Source organism: Lacerta agilis, chromosome 4, assembly GCF_009819535.1.
Source record: "Lacerta agilis isolate rLacAgi1 chromosome 4, rLacAgi1.pri, whole genome shotgun sequence".
Taxonomy (NCBI): domain Eukaryota; kingdom Metazoa; phylum Chordata; class Lepidosauria; order Squamata; family Lacertidae; genus Lacerta; species Lacerta agilis.
The window spans coordinates 53,587,277-53,606,512 of record NC_046315.1 but is presented as its reverse complement, the minus strand read 5'-3'; the positions used below and the strand labels follow the sequence as shown (position 1 = coordinate 53,606,512).

The 19,236-nt window shown below is 43.9% G+C and overlaps 1 protein-coding gene across 2 annotated transcripts in view; it reads left to right on the top strand.

Annotated features, from left to right (window-relative positions):
* The first annotated feature begins 1,089 nt into the window (after window positions 1-1,089).
* The window catches only part of PRDM15 (PR/SET domain 15), a 35,811-nt gene continuing 17,664 nt past the window's right edge, over window positions 1,090-19,236 (top strand). For both annotated transcript variants that reach the window (XM_033147066.1, XM_033147067.1), the window contains exons 1-10: window positions 1,090-1,202; window positions 6,461-6,506; window positions 9,512-9,605; window positions 11,444-11,597; window positions 12,362-12,614; window positions 12,926-13,045; window positions 14,213-14,437; window positions 15,240-15,375; window positions 16,541-16,719; window positions 18,620-18,714. In XM_033147066.1, the coding sequence (XP_033002957.1) occupies window positions 6,470-6,506; window positions 9,512-9,605; window positions 11,444-11,597; window positions 12,362-12,614; window positions 12,926-13,045; window positions 14,213-14,437; window positions 15,240-15,375; window positions 16,541-16,719; window positions 18,620-18,714 (1,293 nt within the window). In that variant the 5' untranslated portion in view covers window positions 1,090-1,202; window positions 6,461-6,469. The remainder of the gene's footprint in view (window positions 1,203-6,460; window positions 6,507-9,511; window positions 9,606-11,443; window positions 11,598-12,361; window positions 12,615-12,925; window positions 13,046-14,212; window positions 14,438-15,239; window positions 15,376-16,540; window positions 16,720-18,619; window positions 18,715-19,236) is intronic.

Here is a 19,236-nt window from a genome sequence, read left to right as displayed (position 1 = left end):
GGGTCTCTTTACCCTTAATACTTGAAATGACGGAGAAAAGGGATGATGGAGGTGTGGGAGGTCTCAGTTCTTGGGCAGGATGACATGGATGAAGGCAGTCGGTCCCTCAACTAACCTAAACCCAAACCTTTGGCTTTAATAAAGGTCAACACTAGCACTGTTGATTGCTCTCAGAATAAGCTGGTACCCTAATAAGTGGAACCCAATGTCTCATCTGCCCCTAAACATCTGTCTCTGACTTGTTGAACCGTTCGGACGCACAACCTTCCATGTGCACTAATTCCGGCACGGTTATGGAGCCCTGCAAAAGGTTGCGCTACAACGTCCCCTTCCTGAATACAGGTAGGTAGCCGTGTTGGTTTGCCATAGTAAATTTTTTTTTTAAAAAAAAATCCTTCCAGTAGCACCTTAGAGACCAACTAAGTTTGTTACCTAGGTATGCGCTTTCGTGTGCATGCACACTTCTTCAGATACACTGAAACAGAAGTCACCAGACCCTTATATTTAGTGAGAGAGTGGGGAGGGGTATTACTAAGAAGGGTGGTGGGAATGGGTGATTGGCTGATAGGTGTGGAAAACCTGTCGACGACTGTTAACGACTGCAATTGGTCTTACAGGAAAAGGCAAGGGGTTCCTTCCTGAATGTCATCCAGCACTTCGTTGCCTTTAAAAAAAACGAAAACTGCACGGAATGTTTTTTCAAAAGCGAGTCCCTCGTCAGTTCCAGGGGATGCCACTCTGTCCACCCGCTGCAAATCTAGAGAGTGTGAAGCGGGCGGCAACGAGCACTGCTTCATCGAAACTGTAATCCTGGGCAGGTGCCAAGATTTCACCCGTTCTCAGCTATGCCAGGCGGTGGCACGCATGTGCGCGTGTCACCCAGCGCTGCTCATCCCCTCTCTACATCCCTCCCTTGGCTGCTGCTCTTGCAACAGAACTTCTGCCCTTTCCTCTTCTTAGCACAAAGCGGCTCAGCAGAAGCTCGGCTGCCACTCTCTCCATCCACCTCGTCCGCCCGCCCAGGTTTCACTGGCCGCCGCGCCAGCAACATTTCTCCACACACACACCCCCGACTCCCTGAACTACGATTCCCATGGTGCCTCGCGAACAACAAAGCTCCAGCTTCCGGTGGCGCGTGGTTTCCGGCTCGGATCGGAACCTGGAGCCCGGATTCGATCCGGGTGTGAACATTCCAAAAGCAGGTAACGCAGCCCCCCCTCCCCCACCCTCCCGCCTCGCCGCGCGCCGCCCCCTCGTCGCCGGGAGCCGCCCTCGACCCTCGCGCGGGGACTCTGGGCCGGCGGGCCCCCCTCTCGCGCGTGCGGGGGGCTTATCGGGGAGGCGCGGCGGGGCCCGGCAGCGGCCGCGGCGCCGCCTGCTGCTCCCTCCCCTCCGTCCCGCTCTCCTCCTCCACGCCGCCTGTTCTTTGTTACAGGCAGGAGCCGCCTGCGGCCGCGCGGCGTGGAGGGGGCGAGGCGGGTCCGAGGCAAAACCCGGCGGAGCCGCTCCCGGATCCCCAGCCCAACCCAAGCAGCCGCCCGCCAGCCCGACCCGTGCGGGCAAGACTCGCCGGGCGCCGCCGCCGTCCTGGGCTGCGGTTCTCTCCCGCCCCGCGCCCTTTCCTCCTTTCCCCTCCAACCCTCACCGGACCTGGGTGGGGCAGCCCCTGTGCTCTGGGAGGGAGAGCGGGCGGTGCACCCGAAGAGGCGAGGCTCGGGTTCGCCCTGGGGCTGGGAATCGAAGGGCTTCGGCTTTCCCCGGGTGCAGGACAAAGCGCCCTCCGTCCCCCAGCCGTGCCTGCGGTTGGAGAAGGGCAAGGCAGGCGCCGCTCTTGCGAAGGGGGCGTGTGGAGGTGGCCTGCTCCATAGACTGCAGCGATTCGGAGAGGTGCAGGACTCTCTCATTAAAATCCGCAGGCAGCGCTTTCTCCTGCGGATTGTGCCCCCTCTCTGACGCCCGCTTGGTCCTTTTGTGCCACTTACACAAGGTCACACACACTACACGCGGACCTTGGGGAAATTCGGCATATGTGGCCCGTCCTGTTCTTGCCGTCGCGTTTTCTCTATGCATTGAAACAATGTGGGTTTCTTTAAAATAAACATTTAAAATGTTCTTTTTTAAAATTGTCCACTCGCCTCGGTTGAGAAGTAGATCTGGTAGAATAGCTTGCTGATTATGCCGATGATATTATATTCTGATAAATTTATTCTCATGATATTTTAAATATGAAATGTATGCTTGAGTCGGGTATTTCCCCCATTCTCCAATCATCCATTTGGCTATAAGGAGTTACTATTGGAGCCGTATTTCATCCTCTGAAGTGGATGGACTGGCAAAGGTTTGTTAGCCAGGCAGATTCATCCAGTGGCATAAATTGCTCTCTTTTTATTACATTTTTCAAAATACTAGTTTAATCATGTGGGTCATGTCCATGTTTGAATATAAATGTGAAAACTGCAAGTTTAACTGGTTTTAATAAAAAGACATTGAATGCAGATGCCGCGTTTCTTGACCTGTTTACCTGTATTGAGGGCCACATACTACCCTCTTGTCAAAAATATTAACATGTCAGAAAGGAATGTGTGAAGTAACCCTTCGTGTGGCTTGTAAAATCCCCAAAATGGAATTTAGAGTAGGATTATTGTTCATGTACTAATCTGATATGGGGGGGGGGGTTGGCTTTCATTTCCAATTTTTGGATTCTCCCATCATTAATACTTCTTTGCACTCTGGTTTGTGTTGACACACTCAGCATAATGTCATGGAGTGTTTTCAAAGAAAACTGCCGATTTCCATAGTGCATAGATTTTTTCCCCCTTCACACATGGTCACGTTCCTGCTGAGGAAGTTAATTAAAGCTACATGTTCCAACCACTGTTGATAGTAGATATAAAGGGGGAGGTATGTTTGTTCAATAAATTTTATGGTTTAATGGTGCCCACAACGTACTTGATGATTGATACATTCAACTGCAAGGTGCATGGGTGCCATTGTATGGTCCTAAAACACCCTTGGAACCCATGAAGTTAGCTATTAGAGGCCCATTTAAGGTGGCAAAGATGCTTCAAAATAATCTCATAAAATTAAAAACAATACTATAATATTCAATAAGTGAGCAAAATAAAATTTTGGAAAGCATTTTTCTTATTTCCTTGCACAAATTCAGATATTAGTTAATCCATTAATCCACTTGCAGTCTCTTTCCTGCTCCTGTTATTGATGTAAACACATTTTCTCGAATACCTTTAATCATGCAAATACTTGCACGTTTATTTATCTTAAAATCTCATCTAGTTGTAGGATTGGCATTGGACTGTTTACTAAGTATCAGGTGTCTTATGTTTTCTCAGCTATACTCAGCTATGATCTCACTCTTTTGATGCTGCTTTTTTAATTAGTTCTGCTTCCTTACCTATCTTACCCAAAGAAAAATGTACCAATTAGCAGTTTACTGCAAGTTATTATCTGTGTTTATTTCACTGATGCTATTTCTGTAGTCATGTAGCCTTGATATCAGTATGATTATTCATTTATATTTTTGCAAACTGAAAGCATTGCAATAAAATTAATTAGTATGGTGCATCTGAATTTTGCCTTGCGTGTCAATGGGAAACTAAGGTATTAAAAATACCGAAAAGAAAAACCATAGTGCTAACAGCAGTTATAAGCAGTGAAAATTGCCACAAATATATAGGTACTGCAACAAAGTATAAAATGTATTGACTGCTTTTGTCAACATGTTGATTTGCAACTTAAAGACTTGTATAGTGCAGTGTTTCACACCCCCTTCCCATCTGTCATCTATATGGCTCAGCTGGTTAGTGTGTGGTGCTGATAATGCCAAGGTTGCAGGTTCGATCCACATGTGGGACAGCTGCACATTCCTGCATTGTAGGGGGTTGGACTAGATGATCCTTGGAACTCTTCCAACTATGATTCTAATTTTGGACTATCCAGGGTTCATTCTTGTCATACCACTTGTAAGCCAAAGTCAATGTTTGGGACAGTAGCACTAGAACAGGGTTTCCCAAACTTGGGTCCCTAGCTGTTTTGGGACTACAATTCCCACCATCTCTGACTACTGGACCTGCTAGCTAGGGGTGATGGGAGTTGTAGTCCAAAAACAGCTAGAGACCCAAGTTTGGGAAACTGCGCTAGAGGAAGGTGGAGGTCAAAACACAGTTAAAGACAGTCTGCTCCTTTTCCTGGACATGTATTGTTTATCTTCCTGGATCCTGGTGCTTCTGGGATGTTTACAAGCAGGGTGTAAAGGGAGCCTTCTGTCCCCAGCATGTGATATTCAGAAGAATACTCCTGGGTATGGAGGTGCCATTTAGCTATCATATATTAGCTATAGAGAGAGTATCCTTTGAATTTAATCACTTTTTGAGCCATCCAAGCTGACAGACTCATGGGGTACTTGTTACATAAAATACAGACTTGAAATGATTTGCCCACAAATCAAAACAACACGGAAGTCAAAATAGTGTTTCCAGAGAGCTAGGATTAGTTGTACTGGGCATCCATGTTGTGGAAAGCACGTTCGCTGCTACATAAAATTGTGAAGCATCCCTTATTCACTTAGTCCAGACATTGGTAAACTTGGCCCGCCAGCTGTTTTGGGACTACAACTCCCATCATCCCTAGCTAACAGGACCAGTGGTCATGGATGATGGGAATTGTAGTCCCAAAACAGCTGGAGGGCCAAGTTTGGCCATGCCTGACTTAGTCCCTATATCTATTAGGGGAAACATCCTGTGCCGCACAAGTTCAGAGGTAGTTGGTGAATATTATGCTTAACCACATGTGCATTCTAGGTAATTAAGCCAAAGTGAACTGCCAGGGTCCTTTATGCCTTCAGGTAAATGTACACAAATAAAAAATGATTAATGGAAATAACTGAAATCTAGCTCTGTTTTGTAGATTTCCTCTACATATGCAAAAGCTAAAGAGCCCTCTTAAGAAGTGCCATGACTATGCCCTTGCTTGCCTTTTCTGCATTCGGGAGTTTTATTTCTAGAAGACTCCCAAACAAATACCAGTTTTTGGACTACAGCTCCCATCATCCCTAACTTGCAAGACCAGTGGTCAGGGTTGATGGGAATTGTAGTCCAAAAGCAGGTGGAGACCCAAGTTTGGGAAACACTGGTTTAGCAGGACCACACAGCCTCCAGAGAGGAGTTCACGGCTGCTTTGCCCTTCCCTGGTCCTTTTCGCTGCCATACTGCACTGAGCTGAACCAAAGCTGGACTGCAACAGTAAGTACTGGGCTCTGAGAATCATATAATTTCTGGAGAATATTGGGTCATAAGTGAGGTGTAATTTCCTCCCCACAGAGGTGCATCTGACACCTTCATTGCATAGCTTTTGTTGTATTCTGATGATGCATCTTTACCCTGATCTTTTTAGACTTGAGATACATATAATTTAGGACCCACTCTAGTTGTGATTGAAAATAGTTTTAGCCTGTTTTCAATGATGCATTTTATATTGATATAACCTGCCCTGGAATGTTCTGGTGAAGGGCATGTAAATCTAAATAATAATAATAATAATAATAATAATAATAATAATGGCATTGCACTTAAAGTAAAATGAGCCAACAATCCTGCCATTTGCTGTTTCAGGAAACAGTACTGATAATAAAAACTCTTTACCAGCTGTTTGATCCTTCCAAATGTGCACATTACATGCAGTTTCATAGGAACATATTGTGGAAATCAGTACATTTCGAATTATTACATTTTGATGCTTTTAATTGGTCTTAACAGGTTTTCATATTTCCACATATGTTGGTCTCATGTTTTTCTTTGCAGCCTCAAAGCCAGATACCTCATTTTATTTTTATTTTTCAAGTGAAGGTCGTTTGCAAATGGGATTGGCTAGGGCTTTCCATCATATGTATAAGATCACATGGAATGGACATGCGCCATACATAGCTCCGTAAATGCTTTTTCCTGTATGGAAGTTACGTTTGTTTATGAAACTTGTCATGTTATTATGTACTGCAACTCAGACACAAGGTTGAGTGTTAAATTTTCAAGTTATTGTGCACAGCATTCCTAAAACAATAACATTAGTGGGTGATGGGAAGGCTGTAGCTCAGCGATAGAGCACCTACCATCTCTAGGTAGGGCTAGGAGTATCTCATTTGAAACCCTGGAGAACTGCTGCCGGTCAGTGTAGACAATATCTGACTGATAGTCCGACTCTATAGAATGCAGTTCTTTTAATTTTGTGAGTTATGTTCTGTGTTTAACTGAAGGGAGTAATATAACCCTTTAGAAATCAATAGCAAAACTCCAGCCGAATGTAACCTGGGGCCTGTTTTCATCCAGCCTCTACTAGGCATGAAAGCACTTTCGTTAATATCTTGGAATCCACAAATCTTGGGCAGGTGAGCACTTTGCTATGAAGTGCCTAACAGTCTCATTGGAATCTGTCCCTTCTGTTTTCAAAGGTCTCCAAAATGGCAGAGGATGGCAGCAAGGAGGCCGTGCTTATCTGTAAGTATCCAATAAAAATTCTGCATTAAGTATGCCTCTGAATATTAATTCCCAAACTATAATGATAAAGTGTCTTCTCCAGCATTATGTTCGAATGGTGATTCTAGGTCACAACTAGGATTGTCCTCAGTATCATTTGATGTTCTTGCTGTCATTTTGAAAAGATATCAATCCATATTCTGCAAATAATAAAAAATTATTTTGATACTATACTTATAGTGAAATGTTTAAATATTTCTTTGATTGTCCTTGAATCTTCTCGCTACACTTGCCATCCTTTCCTGCCACACCAGTTTGGGGCACCACAACCTTTCAGAACCGCTGCCATAAATGCATGGGCCCAGATTGCACTGTGAATTTACAGGTTTTTCTGAGATATTAGCTGTTCAATCTGGGCATACACACTGAATTTTACATGTGAACACCCTTTCAAACAGTACACCTGGGCACTGGTGTCTGGTGATATCAAAGGTGGGATAAGTGCACTTGTTTGGCATGGGGTAAAAGGTGTGTTTTGCTCCTTACTACATGGAGGAGAAAAATCTCAAAGTTTTCTCCTCCATGTAAAGTTATTAGAAGGGATTGAAGAGGCTCCAGAGAGGAGTATGGAGAAGTTTGAGATGCATGTGCTTGGAAAATGCACCTTTTTTGCAGTTCTGTGAGAAGCTCCTGAGTAATCCTTAGTAGGATTTCTTGTTCGCTGTGGGATTCTTCCTCTCATGGCTAGAATTTAAGTGGTGAGGGGGGTGGTACTTAATTTACAGCAACTGACATCACAGACATTCATAGCTTCAAGCAGTCTCGTTTTACAAACCAAACAATTTGTTTTGTTTCATTATTTTGCTGTTCTCTGTTTTTTTCTTCATGCACCATCACAATAAATAAATGCTGAGGGGTTAGAACAGCACTAATAGCTTTGCAGATGCCCCCAAGGCATAAAAGAGCATGCAAGAGTGCTGTTTAGTTGTGATGACTCTGCAGTGCTGACAGCTGTGGTGCTCCCCCCCCCTTTTTTTTTTTTACCGGCAAGCTAAGCCGATGTGTCTGAGATACTACTAAAAAAATACAGGGTGATGTGTAGCAGGACTGCAGGAGACCTCATTAGAGAGCAAGATAGTGAATTGCAGTAGTGTTGGTTTGAAAGCAGGAGACCAGGGATTGGAAACCATGCTCTGTTTGTGAGACTACCTTTGAGGTTGGTCAGGAGGCTCCAGCTGGTGCGGAATGTAGCCGCTTGGGAGCATACTACTGCCAGCATATAACACCTTGCCTGTGGGGTTTGCACTGACTGCCAAGTTCAAGGTGTTGGCACATATACCATGCAGGGCAAGGCTATACACCCAGTAGGACATTGTGGTTGGTGGGAGAGCTCTCTTACAAGTCCCAAAGATCTCAGAAGCCTGCACTACTGTAACTTGGAGCAGGGCTTTCAGTGGGCTTTTCCAGTTGGATGAATGGATCTCTGCCATGGGTGCCTGTTTTGCTTTCCCCACCCCACCCCACCAAAAAATATATATCTGATCTTTTAAAAACTGTATCTTGTGCATTGCCTCAAGACCTGTGCACGGAGGATAATTAATAAATAAGCTCTCTGTTGGCTGTGTCGGTGCAGGTCTAATATTTGAATAAGTGAAAGGTAAGGTTGGAAGCAACCTTCCTTGGCGCAAAAGACAATTAGAGGCGATGTTGGACTTGCTTTCCGACTAAGAGCCAAAGAAAAGACACGGAAGCTGAGCCACGGCTTTAAAAGAGGATTGGGCAGGTGTGTGGAGGGCAAGGCCATCAGAGGCTACTCTCCACAATGCCTTTGTTCTACATCCGCTGTGGGGAACAGTTGTTGGAACCCAGAAGTTTGGAGAACTCCTGCTTGCAGACTTTCCGCGGGCATCTGGTTGGCCACTGTGAGAAAAAGGATGCTGAACTAGAGGGGCTTGATCCAACAGGGCTCCTTTATAACATTATATTTGGCTTAGCGTGTTATTCAAGCTCTCTCGTAGGACAATGAGGAATTGGAAACAGCCTTGTACCGAGCAAGACCATTGTTCCACAGACATGGTGACTTCAGCAGTTTCCTAGGATCTCAGTCCTAACTGGAGATGCCAGGGGTTGAACTTTTGCATATAAAGCACGTGCACTCCTTCCTCGCTACAGCTCCTCCCCAACCAGGAGGGGAGGAATAAAGCAGCTGTGAGGAGGGAAGCCTGCACACTCATGTGGTTTTTGAAGGCCTGGGGCTCTTCAAAACAAGGATCTGGGTTCATCTGAAGCTCAGTAGATGGAGCTTTTTTATTCTGAAGTTCTTTCCTCGTGTACAACCACAGCCAGGCTAGCATTCTTTATCTCCGAATTCCCCCTGCCAGTCTGTGCAAGTCCTGGGCCTGTGCTTAGAACAGGGCATTCTGAAAAGTATGGCCTGGATGATGGAATGGATCTACTATTACAAAAAAAAGGAGAAGCAGCTATGGCTGTAAACAAAGCTCACTCCTAGGGATGTTTGCTCCTTCTGTGGAGCCTGGGGAAATGGTGATGCCTCTTGGTTGCTGGAATAGCCTTTGCTCTGAACACTGAAGAGACGTAACTTGAGGTAAATTAAGCTGGAATGGTTACAAAACAAGTCTGGTGAAAGGTGTTTGTATAACATCCAGAAGAAAGTGGCTTTGCACACATTGATTCAGAGAATATGAATATTATTTTCCAGCCAGAATCAGTTATACCAAGTGTTGCTTCCCCTTTCCTCTAGGCATCCTTCCTCGACTGACAAAACTATAATTGTTAGACATTTATTCAAAGCCTATTTTCTTTGGGAATTTTTGCAGGTGCTGTTATAGTTTGATAACACGAGTGCTGTTTTATTCCTTATTTATCCCTGGGATGAGTTGAACTATACTATTGATTCAAACAAGTATGTGGCCACCGGATAATTAAATATCGCAGTTGTTGGAGTGCACTGTGAAGGTGCTTGGCTTTCTCCATGGCTACCTGCTTTGTCTTTTGTCTGCTTTCAGGGTGTGAAGATTGCAATCAGCATCATGATTCGGAATGTCCAGAACTGGGCCCAGTGGTGATGGTCAAAGACTCCTTTGTGCTAAGTCGGGCAAGGTAAGCCAACTCTTGCCTTGTTGGCTTGCTTAATTTTAAAGTAAATGAAGCCAGATTGGCAATGCAAAAGGGAGTCTTCTGTTCTCAATTATTTTGCCTCTAGTGTCACATTTTGAACTAGGAATGCTCCCAGTCTGGGAGAAATCACATGCATGTAACTTTAAATGTCTCTCAAACAATTCTAAGCTGCAAGTTCTTATTCTGGAGTGTTTTCAGCTGCATGAGAAGATGGCGGGGGGGCAATTAGTCCTGCCAGCCAGGGCAGAATATTATGGCTCAATCATCCTTTTTAACCTTTGCCTTTTCTTATATGTAGATGACAGCTTCCTGGCATTTATCGCAGCGAGCGAGAAAAGCAAGGCTAATCACATTTGTGTCGGTGGAGCATGTGGATTGTACAATGTGAACGACACAAAAACAGAATTTACAGATGACTCCAAGTCATTGTGCAAGCAGATACCCTAAAAATCTGCTCTGGGGATTCCTTCAACTCCAGAGCAGATTTGGGGGTGCTCTGGTGGGGGGGGGGTGTCGGGGAAAGAGAGAGGGAGGGGAAATTCCATTGAAGTCATCGCCTGAGTGCAGAGAGTTCAGTTGGATACAACCCTTTCTTCTAAGTGGACTAGTCTTCTTTGGAAGCATGAGAAGCAGAGAAAATGCCTTTCGTAGGCAAAGGACACAATACTTGGATGCCAGATCAGTTTTCTCCTCAGTCATTGGTGATGTAAATAAATTGTCAATAAAAACAGCAACTTGAGGTGAAGATCTACTTCTTAGGTAGCCTAAGCATCTTCAGTTGCACTTCTCTTAATTATTAGTATTACTAATGCTATTTATAGCATGCCTCAGTATAGCATGGTATGCATTTTATACCTAAAACCCGAAACTCAGGGTCACTTCAGAGTTTAGATTTCCTACATGGAAATAATTTCAGTGTAGGAGAAAGTGGGTGTAGATCTGCACAGGGTTTTCGTATCTTTTCCCATATGGAAGTGTTTGCTGAGAAGGGACTCTGTGATCAAGCACATGCATTTCGTGCAGAAGGTCCCAGGTTCAGTTCCTGGCATTTCCCATTAAAGGGATCAAGTAGCAGGTTATAGGGTAGGCCTCTGCCTGAATAGCCTGCCGATCAGAGAAGGCAACATTTGTTGAAATGGACAAATGTTCCAACCTGGTATAAGGTCGCTATATTTTTATAGAAAAAATAATTTTTGAAGTGGTCCTGAGGAATTGCTGATTACCACTTATTAGAGAGCTGTTGAACCCATTCATAGGCAATTACTGACCCTCATACTATATAACAGTGTGGAAGGTTGTGTTGTATTTCTTTATGTCAATTATTCTGTCAATGTAGAAGGTTTATATAGAAAATTTGTCCCTTGCAATTGATAATTTTGTCACTGAGGAGAGAGGACTCAGGGCCCTTCCAGAGTTTCTTTTACACCACGATTTCCAGGCACAGATCCGTGCTTTAAAGCTCCATGTCTGAGTGGGGTTTCCCCCTCCCTCCTGGTGCTTTCTGTGGGGAAACTGCATTTTACTGCTGAATTGGTGCAAATGGCAATCTATGTAAATTGCCATTTGCTCCGATTTAATGGTAAAATGTGGGTTTTCCCACAGAAAGTGCCAGAACAACAACAACAAGAAGAACAGAAAAAATCACTTGAACACAGAGGGTTAAAGCCCGGACCTGTGCCTAAAAAAATGGCACAGGTGGAAATCTGGATGAGCCCTCAGATCTTCCCTGTGGATGTCGGGGCTGAATTTTTTCTTCTGTGCAATCTGACAGATCTTTTGTAGAGTCAACTCATTTATGCATCAAAATACTCATTTCTTAGATCATCCCTTCCCTCCAACCTGGAGATCAGGCAAGTTGAAGATGGGATTGAAGGCGTTTTTGCAGTAACACAGCTGGTGAAGCGTACCCAGTTTGGCCCCTTTGAATCAAAGAGAGTTACCAAACTGGAAAAGGAGTCAGCATTTCCATTAAAGGTACAATGACACTGTTTGGGTTGGTGATAATGTGAAGGAACTAAGAAATGGAGCAACCAGGCTCTACTATTGTCTGAACGTGTATTTGCTTCATTTGGTTCTTTTTTAGTTAGCCTATTCATTCATTAAACATTCTCTGCCTGTCTGCCCCCCCCTCTCACACACACACAGAGTAGCCTTTTCAGTACCAATAGCTAATGCTATAGTGTTTTTGTTTGTATGGCATGCAGCAATCTTCTGGTTTTAGTTCCATCTGTTAACTTTCAACACGTGCAGTCAGGTAAACAAGATGTGCTGGTGTTGGCAGTCCTCATATGGGGGAAGATGGAGCAAAAAATATGGAGTGGACCTGATCCTAGCTGGGCTTGCTTTTTGTACCAGATTTGAAAGGTTCACAATACTTACTAGTCCGGGTGGCACAGGAACAGTTGGGAGTGCACTGTAAGACTCCTGATTGTTCCTTTGCAACCGCGACTTTTATGTGCCCCACATTGATGAGGAAGATTTGTGTTCACCTTGCGTGTATCTATGAAGTCAGGGGTATGAAATAAAAGTCAGACTAGTTCATATTATTACATTACCACTTAGCACAGTAGCATGGAAGCCAGATTCTTCCTCTCATGCCATTACAGTAATGTCTAGATGCAGGGACCACATGGGCAGGTCAATACTATGGTAACAAAAATGCATCCTTGTCTATGGCTATTTATTAGTTGATCATTACTGTAAAGATTGCATTCCCTCTTTGCACGGGTGTCTATTAGGTTTTTCAGAAGGATGGACCTCTAGTGTATTTTGATACATCTAATGAAGATGATTGCAACTGGATGATGATGGTGAGGCCAGCCAACCAATACGAACACCAGAACCTGTCTGCCTTCCAGCATGATAATGACATTTACTTCACTACATCCCGGGACATCCCACCAGGCACGGAGTTACGAGTTTGGTACGCAGCTTTCTACGCCAAAAAAATGGAAAAGCCCGTTCTAAAGCAAGTTTCTAGCATTGCCAATGGTACGTCGGGTTGCTTCGTGGATGGGTGGCGGGTAGTTTTTTTTAACTATCTCAAAAAAATGTTCCCACTTTCTCTGTGGGGCTTATTTCATGCAAACATCTCCCTCACCTGAAAACAAATTGATAGAATCTATGTCCTGGTTCGTATTATACGTTACACACAATGGAGTGCTTCCTTTGATTGATATTTTCTACTTTTAAATATAAAACAGCTTCCAAGGATCTAAGTTTCAGCAGAGGCACACCAGGCATTGTAACTGCAATGTGGTTAGTAGGAGAATAAACTAATGCAAACATTATTTCTCTGGTAGACGTCTGTTTAGTAGTGATGGAATGTGACCAAGAAGAAAACAAAATTACTTCGAAGCCTCCCTGTTCCAGTGGCACTTATTCTCTCAAAAAATTAAAATTCTCACGTTCTAAACTTTCAGGTATGGAAACTCTTCGGTTCTTGTTGTGCGAACACTATATAACCAAATAACCTGTTAGAGCAGAGCTTCCCAAACTTTTCATGTTGCTGACACGCTTTTTAGACATGCATCATTTTGTGACACAGTAATTCAGTTTTACTAGCAAACCAAATGTTAAACTAACCCCTTTCCAGCCCTGGGAGGAGTGTGGGGACACTAATATGTCATGACACACAGTTTGGAAAGCTCTGTATTAGAGAAAAATCTGATGGTGTATGATAGGGTTTGAGGTGGAAGTGATCTCTGATGGGTGTTGAAGGAAAGGTTTAAACCTGATATTTTGAATGTCTAGGGTTGGGTGGGTGAAATGGGGGCTGTGGCCTTCCAAATGTTACTGCATCACATTTCCCATCACCCCTGACGACTGGCCATGCTGCCTGGGACTCATGGAAGATGGGGTTACTAACAACATCCAGAGGACCACAGGCTTCTCATCCCTAGTGTAGAGCTTGCCGCTCAGTTTGTTTAAGATACTAAGCCCCTAATTTTTGTTTGTTGTGATGTAGTGAGCTCTCTAGAGCCGCTGAAGCAGAGTCCAGCCAGTTGCCATTTTAGAGTAGGGGTGGGAAACCCGTGGTCCTCTATATGTTGTCTGGTTCCATTTCCCCATCCATGTGTCAGTGTTCTTGAAAGCTTTCCAAGAATCCCAGCTGTTGATGAGCAAAAGCAAGGCACCGTTAAGATCCACAATTCCACAGGCGTATTTTTTAAAGGTTGAATGTGTTTACAGCTACAGTGGTTTGGCTTGTGTTTTTATAAGAGAGCATTTGAAAAGTTCATTTCTTTGCCTCTTATCTTTAGACAGGGGTGGGGGACCTCGGGCCCAGGGAGCACATGTGGCCTTCCAGAGCTCTCTATCTGGCCCCTGGGGCTCTCCTCAGGTCACACCTTTAGCAGACCTGCTCCAGCCCCTAGTCAATCGACTGGCAGGAATTTGTCCTTGATTGGTGATAATCCCCCCAGTTGAAAGCACTATCAAAATGAAGGTTTGTACTATGGCACGAGGGTCTGCTCTCCTCAAAAAGAGTCAGAAGTTTACTTTAGGTGGCATTAAATTTAAATGAAGGGAGGCCCTTTACTACTTCTTTTGTGTGTGTGTGTGTGTGTCTCATCGCTCTTCCTTTGCAGAGCATCGCCAGAGTCACTTGGAGCAAGCCAAAGGAGCTCCACAGAGCAACCAAAAAGATGCAGTTCCTGAAAAGGTTACGGAGGCCCCCCCTGCAGACCAGCCCATAGCCCGTGAAAGTGCCAACACCTCAGTGGAAGGGAAAAGAAAACCACGAAGGGGCAGGAAGCCCAAAGTGGCAAGACCTGAAACTCCCATTGTGATTGTGGACAATAAAGACTCTTCTGGTGAGCTCAGAAGTTACTAAAAGTAGTTATCAGTGATACTTGATTTCATACCCTAAATCAGGGGTGGGGAAAACTTCTCACCCAGTTGGCTAGACGGTCATGTTTCCCCCCCTCCCTCAGGCCAAGCTTGACAGATAGGCCTAGCTCCCCACCTGTCATGCGAATCTAGTCACAGTAGCATTTGGTGAGCTTTTTGCATGGAGGGCTCCCTTGAAAGCGCTATTCTATCCCCACCCCCAGCAATTCATATGAGGCTTTATAGGCTGATTGGTGGCATCTGCAAATACCCTTCCAGCTAAGGCAAGATTTTACCTGTCCTACACCTGACATCATCTATGATATAGGTGGGCATGATGTGGCCAAAATAGCCTCACAGGTGGGTCTAATTAGGCCAGTGGTCCAGAGGTTCTGGCCACTGATACCCTAAGCGAATTACTTTGCATTACCAACTGCTTTGTTTTACGGGCAGAGGGCATGAAGAAGCTGAACTTTCCATTTTATGACATATTTGCATCGGGGAACTAAATTTATTAAGAAGTGGTGCGTCACAGCAGGTGAGCATATTGAAGTGCCTTGTACTGAGCCATCTTGTCTGGTATTACCTTCTCTGTCTAACTCTGGCTCACTGAGGCAGGCATGGGAAACTTTTGGCTTTCCAGATGTGGCCGAACTGCTGCCCTAGGCTTAACTTTGGCTTAACTAGGGTGTGCAGGAACCATTAAGCTCAGTATCTTGTATGGCTGTATATTATAGAGTCCACAGCTGAGTGGCCTGTCTTGATAACAGTGAATTCATTTGACAGAGGAACATGTTGCTGAAATTATAACGGAGATTCCACCTGATGACATAGCTCTTCCTCCTCCAGAAGAAGCAAGGTTTATGGAGGTGGTGTTAGCGAAGATACCCAGTACTGCAAACAGTAGGAATTCTATAGCGAAGTAAGTCCCTCCAGAAAAGGCAAATGCTAAAATGTTCTGTTTCCTCATTATAAAGGACCACTGCATATTCAGTATTTTAATATGAAAGACGTATGAAAGATTCAGAGGTTGGGGGGCGGGGACACAATGCAGTGTTGAATCTAGTTTTACTTTTCCATTTGAATCTAATCTTGCTCTTCTATGAATGGAGAGGCTCCTTCTGTTTGTAGACGTGACCCAAATTCAGCAGGAATTCCAGCTAGAGGAGGGTTTGGTGATTTTCTCTATCTTCTCTGTAGCCATCCCTTCTCTCCCATACGGTTCTAAGGGTTCCACAACCTTTTGGAGTAGATTTTCAGAAGGTATATGGGGTTAAAGAACAAAATAGGAATCCTAACTATATGTGACCTTCCACTCTCAGCAATTCTGATCCCACCGGAAAACCTTTATCATCTCGGACATAATGAAACGTGAAGCGTTTCAGATTTTTAAAAGTGATCATTTGCAATAACATAAGCAGGCCGAAACTCTGCTTATTTGAGGGAAAATGTAAACATCCAATTCAGTCTGTGATAATAGACTCATGGTGAAACCTTGTACCCTAACGATGGTACCATACTTTTCCATGTATAAGACTAGTGTTTCGTTTTGTTTTTTACTAAAAAATAATGTTAAAAAGGGGGCGGTCGACTTATACACGGGGCAATCTTCCCCCCATTTTCTTAATTTTGAGTCCCCCAAAATATACGGAAAAATACGGCAATTGGTTTTATTTTAGATAATTCCCTTGAGCAAATGTACATAGTGGTAGTTCATATGGGGAGAGGTAGTCCTTGAGGTATTTCAGTCCTGAGACAATATTGCTTCTAGGGTGCATATGGCAGATCATCTCTTTGAAAGAACCCCCATGTAAAGTTAACACAACAGAGAGGAGCTCCCGTGTAGGGAGCTCCTGCTATAGGATGCTTCCAACCAACATAATTGAAGTGCTGGCCATTGAGAGGACTATGCCAGCACCCTGTCCTGTTCCAAAGGGTTGCTAATAAATGAATCCTACAGTATGATGGCTGTACAAGAAGAATACAGATAAGAGATACGATAAATAGTAACAGGGCGCTGAGATGGTGTTTGTGCAGCACAGTGAACTGCTTCGTTGATACCTGCCTCTTTCTTTCCAATCCGGCAGGTTTTCTCACCATCAGAGCTCCATGTCCCTCAAGAGGAGCTTGCTCCTCTCCAGCCGACATGGGATGCGGCGCAAGATGATCAAGCAACTTGGGGAACACAAGCGCGTCTATCAGTGTAACATCTGCAGCAAGATGTTCCAGAACAGCAGCAATCTCAGCAGGCACATCCGCTCTCACGGTGGGGTCACCTGGTTTTGTTTTCAGAGCTCCCACAACTCATTGCTGCAGTGGAAGAGAGCTCTCTAATCTAGCAGAAGAACAAAATTAAAAGAAGTTTTATACGATGGGACGTTGAAGCAGTACCTAAGAAGACGGGCTGCAGATTGTCACACATTAGGGTAGCAGTTGAGATAGTTTCCCAAAGCCTAGGGGAATCTCCCGTCCCTTGAAACATGCAAACTAGAAGGGGTGGATCAGAAGAGATGACTAAGGGCAGTTAATATTACACAAAAATTTGATGTGTCTTTCTTCAAGGAAACCCTTCTTTTTCAGAGATCCAGTGTTTGAACTTCAGTTTAGCATTGGTGGAGTGATTTGAGGTACTGCAACATAAGATAGGTGCAAGTCATGTTCAATAGTGCACAGAACATAACTGATGACTCAGCTGCTTCACCCATGTTGCAATTTTGGTGGTGGTTCATCCTCCAGATGTGCCATTATAATGCTGTACCATTCACCCATGGCTAGTTTTAAGCCACCAGGGCTGCTCCCCATCCATGGGCTACTCTGTCAATTTAGAAACATGAGTGGAAATTGACAAACAACATCCGTTAGTATGAAGTGATGCTTGACCAAGCAGCTGTGATAACAACTGATGCAATGCATTCCACATCCTTGATATATACAAATAAGGGACATGTAAAAATGAGCCAGTGTCATGTGGTTAGAGTGCTGGATTCTAGGATGTGGGAGAGCGGTATTCAAATTCCCACTCAGCTGTGAAGCTCACTGGGTGATATTGGGCCAGTCATTAACTTTCAGCTTAGCTTATCTTACAGGGTTGTGAGGATAAAATAGGGAGGAAAACCATGTACAACTTCTTGAGCTCCTTGGAGAAAAAATGGGACATAAATGTAATAATGAATACATAAATAGAAGTGCCTTATATTACATTTTTAACATCCAGCCTACAATCCTGTACATGTCTGCTCAGAAGTAAGCTCCATTGAACACACTGTGTTTTAATGATTGCAGCCTCTGTATTCATGAAATTTCTGTCTTTTTCTCTTTGGGGCAATACGTTTTTCTTTGAAATGCATAATTCTGAAGTAGTCTATAATTTTTCCAGTTCCTTTGAAAAAAAGTTGCCTGACCCAAAATGTCATGGTTGTATTTAAAGTATCATTTATTAAATTAAATGTACATATGAACAGGTGGTATTCGACGAAGGTTTACTCAGAGCAGACACATCAAAATTTAGTTGTGTTCACTAATTTCCATGGGTCTTGTCTGAGTAGAACTTAGTTGACTGCCACCCAAAAGTTTTGGAACGTATGGTATCACTTCCTCTCTCTGCTGTTGTAACAAGTTCTTTGCTAAGCCCCTTTACTGCCAAATCTTTCCATAATGTCTGAAGTTGCTTCGTGAGTTACATTTGTATGAGGGAACCGATTCATGGGCAAAATGCACATGAGTAGTGCCCAGAGAAAGAACAGGCCCATATGTAGGTTTTCAGGAATACATTAGGCTTTTAAAAACCATATACAGTGTGATGTGCATGCATTTTGTATTCAGTCATTGGTTCCTATAGCATATTAATTGTCCCTGGAGCCCTAACTGCATAGGATATTGCGCTAAATGTTCCATTTGTCTTTTCCAGTATATTTTTTTACACTTCAGTAATATAAGTAATCTAGCACTTTTCTTCTCTATTAATCATGAAATACTACTAAACATTATCATTTTTTTCCTACTAGGATCAGCCCAGATGCAAATTTGGGACTGCGTGATAGCTATTTGTTTCCCAAGTTAACTGAATATTTGATACATTTTATTTTTAGTGCTGCTAGTTATTCCTGATTTTTTTTAGTTGGATAAGCAGGTGACTTAACTCTGTCTTGTTGTGATTAACCCCTTAGGTGACAAATTGTTTAAGTGTGAAGAATGTGCCAAGCTTTTCAGTCGAAAAGAGAGTTTGAAGCAGCATGTTTCATACAAGCACAGTAGGAATGAGGTTTGTATGGTTCTCCATCAGCAAGCCATTGTGGAAGGAAAGTGGGTTACACACCATGGTAGGTAGGCAAGGTCTGCAGATCTCAGAATGGGCCTTCTCCTACCTGTACAGTCATACCTCTGGTTGCGTCTGCTGCGGGTTGCAATTTTGCAGGTTGCGAATGCGGCAAACCCGGAAGTGTTTACTTCCAGGTTTCGCCACACGCGCAGAAGCGTTTTGTGCAGTTCGCGCATGCGCAGAAGCGCAATATCGCTCTTTCGTGCATGCATGCGGACTTTTCGGGATGCGAACAGCACCCCGGAACAGATCATGTCCACAACCCAAGGTACCACTGTAGTTACTTTGTTTGTAGAAAAATCTGGTGCCTTTACTTGTACAAAAGCTTAAGAACCTCAGAAATTACCATAGAAACCTCTCCTACAATTTATCAGTGTTTAAATTTTCGGGGGGGGGGGGTTGTGGGAGGGGTGACAGCTCTGTTGAGGAAGCAAATCAAAGAGAATGTTTTTTGAAAAGTATGAA